At 32.8% G+C, this 7,177-nt stretch overlaps 1 protein-coding gene across 1 annotated transcript; it reads right to left on the reverse strand.

Moving 5' to 3' along the window:
* Positions 1-826: 826 nt before the first annotated feature.
* LOC107762049 (uncharacterized) lies at positions 827-3,361 on the reverse strand. The gene is made up of 5 exons (XM_016580364.2): positions 2,885-3,361; positions 2,711-2,779; positions 2,454-2,536; positions 2,045-2,247; positions 827-1,110 (listed from the first exon to the last, which is right to left on the reverse strand). Exons 1-5 carry the CDS (start codon positions 3,091-3,093, stop codon positions 1,018-1,020), a joined length of 657 nt encoding a protein of 218 aa, XP_016435850.1. The 5' UTR covers positions 3,094-3,361; the 3' UTR covers positions 827-1,017.
* Between the last annotated feature and the right edge of the window lie 3,816 nt (positions 3,362-7,177).

Genomic DNA, 7,177 nt, shown 5'->3' on the forward strand with positions numbered 1-7,177 from the left:
AATAAAATAACATAAATATGAGATGAATCATGGCATTGTACTAAAATATTCAACAATAAAGATAATAAAATCGCATAAAATAAATATTATTAATAAGTCATAATGAAAACAAACATAATTTAAAATTATGATTAATAAGTACTATTATTTACATGACTAACTACTAAAAGAAAAATAAGTTATACATTTTATCTAAACCATGGAAAAACTAAAAAATAGATATCCAACACTATTTTCATTCATAGTACAATTGAATTGAATGTCTTTTATTAGCATTAGTATTGATTTAATTTTGGTTCAGGATTTATTTGAGTTGCTAACATTTATGGATTATAAAACTTATTGGAGCGTCCAAAAATTATAACCTCAAGCTTGAAATAATACGTTAAAAGATAAAACTATGAAAAAACTTAAGAAATATTTATAAACTACACTACCATAAATATTTTTATGTATTAAATATATTTAAAACTTCTATACATATAATATCGGGTTGTTTTGGTTTCGTCTTGACTTTTTTTAGTTAAAACCAAACCAAACCAAATTCCACATATGTAATGACTCAACCGGTCATTTTTACTTTTAGAACCCCATTCTCCTAAATAAAAATCCCCGTATGTACGGGTTTTTTTTTCCAACACCAAATCAAATCAAACCAAACCATAGTCGGATTTTTTTTTTCGATTTGACTCGGATTATCGGGTTGGTGCGATTTGTCGGTTTCATTTGTATACCCAACTGGCTAGTTCTAATATTTAATTTTGTTTTTAAAATTTGACTTTGTGCCTTCACTTATTTGAAAGTTCTAATTTTGACTCATGTAGCGTACAATTAAGTACATTTAACTCTCAATCAATATTAAGTATATGAAATTGAATCGTTTCCATAATTATTTTCTCATTCACAATCACAATGTTTTGAATTGTGGTATAAAAGCCACACTATAAATGAAGAAGAACATGACACTCTTCTTTTATAATTTTGAGTTATAAAAAGAATAATAAAAATCATACTGCACTACTTTTTGCTGCTTTCCAGTTCTTCGATTTTTTCAATAACAGGCTCAACCATCGTCTTCAAGTCTTTCAAGTCTTGCTCCACATCTTCAACCTGTCAACCCATTGTTATCAGACCTATGATGCTACTAACCAGAAAATAATAAAATGGGTATAAATTAAAGAAGAATTAACCTAAATAGTTGTCCACCCTGTTTAAATTAAAAGTAACTGAAAGATGTATAGTATGTGTATAACCACCATTACAATATATGAATATATACTGGCTAATTAGAAAATGAAACTGGCTGAGTATTTTTGCAAAGATCACATTTGATTTACAACATGATGTACACCAAAAGTATTTAGTATGTAGGCGATAATATGATATCGTAAGTAAGCTACTGCGAAGTACTTCCCAGCTTTATGATCAAACATGTAATTCTCCTTTATCCTAATATAAATTTTGCGTTTGGCTTTGATGGTTAGATAGAATGATAGTGTTTGATTTGAGCCATAAGTATAATACAAGAATAATATATAGGAAAATATTAAAATATGGTAGAAATGCTACGCAAATCGTTAGCTAGAAAACTCCAAACCCTTCCCCATCCCAAAAAGAACAATTAATAAAAATTGAAAAAGACAAAATATACAATTGATTTTCATGGTAAATAATGGAACTTTAAGCATAAAAGTGGCTAGTGGATTTGGTTTTGAATTACCTTTCAGAAAATTAGTTTTCGGAATTTTCTTTTTACAGATGTTATTTGCTTGAAAGTTTAAAGAAGATATTTCTTAATTTTCATAAAAACCAACATTAGATTTGTTGTTGTTTCTCATAAAACATTTTGGTATAATTTCAAAGGTCAAAATTATTTTTCAATTCAAGCATAGTTATTTTTTCTTATTTTCTTTTTTTGAGAAACTCTTGAAAACCAAATGGATAGTCAAAATAAGACAAAAGTAGTATTGCATTACAGGAACAGCTCATTTTGAACTCAAATACAAGGCAAATTAAAGGATGAAAAGAATAACGTAACACTGACCTTGTGAATTAAATTGGAAGTAAACTGAGCATCTTTAGCAGCCGCAGCTGATGCATTTTCCACTGCTACAGCTGCTTCTTTGAGTAGACTATTTTCCGGCAGCTTCTCGGCAACCCCTGCCATTACATTTTCCGTTTTACTCGCCACCGCTGCTACTACCTCCGCAACTTCTTCCACCTCTTTTGCCACCTTCTCTACCTCTCCTGAACATCCCGTGCTTTAACTTTTGTTTTTAAGAGATACTAACAATTTTAAAAGCAAAACCTTTTTTTTAATTACAGAAAGTCAACTATAGTTATAAGTACTTGTTTTTTACACATATATAGTGATAGCGTCTGAAAGTTTGTGTTATACTGAACCCGCGAACCGGCCGGACTGTTAATATGCATTTAATATACAAAATTCGTACCTTCTATTCTTCGAAAGTTGTCCCATTTATCCTTCCAAAAGGGGAGGAATATTGATATTATGGACCCCAAAATCCATTTCGTCCTGCATATATAATTAATGAGATGGTTTCATGATTCTTTCCAAAAATGCCACACACCCGGAGTAGAAAACTCCCTTGTTTCCTTTTCCCTCTCCTTTAAATTAAAGTCCCTTTTTGTATGCATGGCAATCAATTAAATGAATATGATCTCAATGACAGTAATTAATTGCACGTACCAAGCAAATAAACTGGGCTTAGAAGGAGCTGGCTCTTCTGGAGGAACCTGGTTTGCTTCATTCTTTACCCTTACAAATTCAATGAAGAACTAAAATTCAATCTTCTTGATACAAGGTAATAAAAGGTGCTAGTAATTTTTTTGGAACAAAAAAATGAGTAGAGGAATTAATTACTGATCCGTCTTGGGTATTCTATACTCTCCAGAACTGATAAATCGCAACCCTGGAGTTATTGAATCACTATAACCGATCCTCGTAGCTGGAACTAAACCATGGAAACCCTGTACCTGTAAGGATGCATCATTAAAGCGAACTCTGTAATATTGGTGAAGCAACGTAACAAGACTTCGAAGTTTGTATTGAGATGAAGAATTTGCAGCCATGATCACCAACAAAATAGGAATACTATTTATTTAGTAAAATGAAAGAGTATATATTATTTGAATGGATTGCTCTAATTTTGAACAATTGAAGGTAACTTTACAACATATTGTAGTAACTTTTGAACGGATTGTGAGAAGATTGCAGTAGCTAATCTTTTTGAGCTGTTCTGTTATTCCAACAACAATACCAATCAGAAAACAAGTTTGGCTAAATATATGAGAACAAAAAGTTTTGGTGCTTTCTTTTTAAGGAAATTAGGCTAGAGGAGGAGTCTATAAATGTCAAACTAGCGCTTAACATGTGATTAAGAAGATCCGAACACGCCAAGGAATGAAAGAATTGAGTTGCTTTGCTTATTTTATGTATTTTATTGTGACTTTAAGCTAAAAGTTTCTAAAAGATTGCCTGACAAGTGACCTCTTCCTTGCAAGCATGAACCATCAATTATGGACTCTCAGTCTTTAGTGGGGCTTGAAGATTGTAGAAAGAAGCAATCAACCTTAAAAATATAAATAGATTACAATTATGGTTTATGGTTGAAGAATATAAAGAAGATAAAATTAAATAAAGAGTAAAGATTTTTTTAATTGTCAAAATTTTAACAATATATTTTTATTCATATTTTATCTTTTAAACATCGCGCCAAGCACGGACAAATTAACTAATCATTTCATATAGTTAGGTCTGTTTCTTTATTCATTTTTCTTTCCTTATCGTGTTAGTGTAGTAACAGCATCAGCACAAACAAACAAAAAAGCAAAGTCTTCATCAATGCTATCACAGACAAAAGAATTTTAACGTTTTAAGGAATAATTGAGGATATTATTAAAATGTGATGGCACTCGATGTATGGTCAAGGTTCGATAGTGCTTTTTAGGTCCTGCGCCAATTATCGCAAAACAAAAATATATGCTAGAGATAGCTACATGTCTAATACTCAACTTAGCTCATTATTAGTCGATCGGTTTTTGGTAGGATCCGACTAATTCACATTTGCGTATGACTTATTAAAAGGAGAAGCTTCTTATTAGGAGTTTTCTTTCTCAGTGCTCAAACCCCTAAATCTTTTGTTGAAGGTGGAGGGATCCCGTCAGTCCTACAATAACCCTTGGGTGGTATAGTTGATGTTAAGTTGCTTTAAACATTCAAACATTTGTATCCTGTTGATACCTTTGTGAACGATTTGTAAATTATCATATTCCTCTGACCCCTTCAGTCTTCTCGTAAGCCTCCACATTTGGATCAGCCTGAAAGTGTATTAATACAAAATTTCAGGCCCAAAAGAGGGTTTGAATCAAGCTTGTAAAACTATGTTCTCGGTAGAGCTGTTCAGTATTAGTAATTAATACTCCACCTTTTTTATAAGGGCAGCAAAGCCTGTCAACTTTTCTCAGGCAAATTCATTTGGGTGTCTATCAATAAAGTAGGATCACTCTTAAAATATATTGTAACCTTCTATGGCCTTATTCCCATCTTTTGCTCATATTATTATTCCATAGCATTTCAATTTAGATGAAGTAGTAAGACTCGTCGTGGAGTTTAAGATAAAAGAGGGAGACTTTTGAAACTTGTGGTCTTAAAAGCTTAAGGGGTAAAAGCTTTGTGGTGCCATGAAATTTCTGTTATTATAAAATGGTCTCATTAAGGGTAAAATGGATAAAATAAAAAGTTTAAACTTGAATTATTTCTAATTATAGAAATGTGTCATTCTTTTTGGAACGGACTAATAAGTAAAGTTTGTCATCTAAATTGAAACAGAAGAGTAATTAGTAACTTGAGTATAAAATATCTTCCCAATTAAATATTTTTCTGAAAATTAATTGTACAAAAAAAAAAAAAAAACCTTCGATTGAATGTATCATTGTGACACTCAGTCTCGGTACTAATTAAATGGTTAGCCAAAACGCTAGTTATCTTAGAAAATTAAGAAATAAAATTCAGATCAAAGAAGTTAAGGACCTGGTTGTAGAGCAATGATCAGTGTCAGGACAAACAACCCAAACACATTTGTATATGCAGCAAAAAAAGAAAAAAAAAATAGAACTCTGCTTCAAAACGTGTACTCCAAAGTCGAGAACCAACCAAAAAAGACAAAATAAAAAGAAAAGGAAAAAAAGCAGCCAAGTACGTGGAAATGATAGCTTGTGTAAACCGGTCATAATCAGCCGCTTAGCATACTAGCCATTCCTTAAAGTTAAATAAGAAGAAACAAATAAATGAAAAGCATAGAAAAAGAAAGAAAAAAGCATTCATCTGTCATGTTACTATTTCGTTAGATACTATGCTGATAATTAAGATGCATTATATTATCTTTCACGCAAAATTGAGACAAGGCGGCTCCCATCTCTTTGTTAAACAATCAGCCATGGTTTCTTTCCATCATCGAAATCTCATATTTGAAACTCCTGAGTACGTACAGTTAGAAGAGATCAATCGAGTGTTGGTAATTTGTGTTCAAAATCAGAAAATCAACAGAAATATATAGAAAAAACAAAATTAAATTCGAGCCCACTGAATTCACAGTATGTCTTTAAAGAATTTAATCCTCTCACTGTTGCCCAAGGTATACAGATTAATTCCTCCCAGGATAGAACGGAATAACTATTTTGTGATAGCGGCACTTCAAATCACAAAACTTCAGCGAACTCAACAAACGGAGCAAATCACACTTGACATTTATGTTTATTTAGAAAATAATGCAACAATGTAGAAAAGAGGGGAGAAGATTTCAAATTTTTCATTTCTTAAAAATGAGGCCAAGCCTCTAAATTTATAGATAAAGGAAGGGTGATATGGAGAGGTGCAATCCAAAAGGTGCCTCTTCCATTTTCCATTCACACCCTTTAAAGAAAAAAACGCAACAATCCTCCATATGAATGGGGAATGGACATATGTGAAAAAACATGCATGAAAATACTGTGTGATTCGCAAGTAAGGATTAATCGCATCTGGATAAGTAGGTTTCCCTTTGAACTTTCCGTAGTGAACTTATGTCGGATATACTCGGCCAATCGGTAGATTTGATATCTTTGAACCGTCGAACTTTGATGTATACCTAGACAACCATAAGTCGCACAATCAACCCTTACTCATCTTTGGTTCTCATTTTTATATTCGTTTCAGCCATGAACACCGCCTGGTTTCATAAGTGCATAGAGAATTGGCCTTACAGAACTCTCCTTGAAGCGGCTAACACTTCACACTTACATAGGTGATTCCTAAACGTGTTATCCCGTAGATACACTATTTGATATACCCCGTATCAAAATTAGAAACCATTAAAAAAACTTAATGCTTTATCCTTGGTACTGAACATTGTCTCATCACGAGAATGGACTAAAAAAAAAAATTTATTTGACAATGTTGAACCGTCATTAATAACTTTGTTTGAGCTCCTTGAACCTAGATCTTGGGATCTCCAGTCTTCTAGGTAGAGTTACTGCCACAATGACTTGTCCTTGGCCATAGTCTCATTTCCCTCGATGATCTTTCAACTACCTCTCTAGTTAGGCCTTTCGTAAGTGGATCCGACACATTATCGCTTGACTTCACGTAGTCAATTATGATAATTCCCCTAGAGAATAGTTGCCTAACGGTTTTATGCCTTCGTCGTATATGACTAAATTTTCCGTTATACATAATGCTCCTAGCCCTTCCTATTGCTGCTTGACTATCGCAATATATGCATATATGTGCCAACGATTTGGGCCAAAATAAAATATCTTTAAGAAATTTTTAGGAGCCATTCAACTTCTTCACCGGCCTTGTCTAAGGCTATAAACTCAGCCTCCACTGTAGAGCGGTCAATGCATGTTTGTTTGGACGATTTCCAAGACATCGCTCCTCTACCGACTGTTTAGAATCGGTTGAACCAGTGATCTAATTTGCATCACTATACCCCTCTATTATCACGGGATACTTATTGTAGTGCAAAACATGATTTTAATTATATTTCACGGCTCGTTTCATTGTCATAAAAGTTCAATGTGAACTTCCTTATGTCGTAGACTAATACGTATCGGCTTTCAACTGCATATCTGAGTATTGACTACACTTAATGTAGCAATAGTATATTATAACAAC

Source organism: Nicotiana tabacum, chromosome 19 (assembly GCF_000715075.1).
Source record: "Nicotiana tabacum cultivar K326 chromosome 19, ASM71507v2, whole genome shotgun sequence".
In the NCBI taxonomy this organism is placed as follows: domain Eukaryota; kingdom Viridiplantae; phylum Streptophyta; class Magnoliopsida; order Solanales; family Solanaceae; genus Nicotiana; species Nicotiana tabacum.

Excerpts from the sequence above, each read along its gene's own strand:
- LOC107762049 (XM_016580364.2), bottom strand. The coding sequence starts at position 3,093 with ATGGCTGCAAATTCTTCATCTCAATACAAACTTCGAAGTCTTGTTACG. Across the intron at positions 2,780-2,884 it reads AGAATACCCAAGACGGATCA|GGTAAAGAATGAAGCAAACC; the intron begins GTAATTAATTCC and ends TGAATTTGTAAG. Across the intron at positions 2,248-2,453 it reads CAACTTTCGAAGAATAGAAG|GAGAGGTAGAGAAGGTGGCA; the intron begins GTACGAATTTTG and ends CGGGATGTTCAG.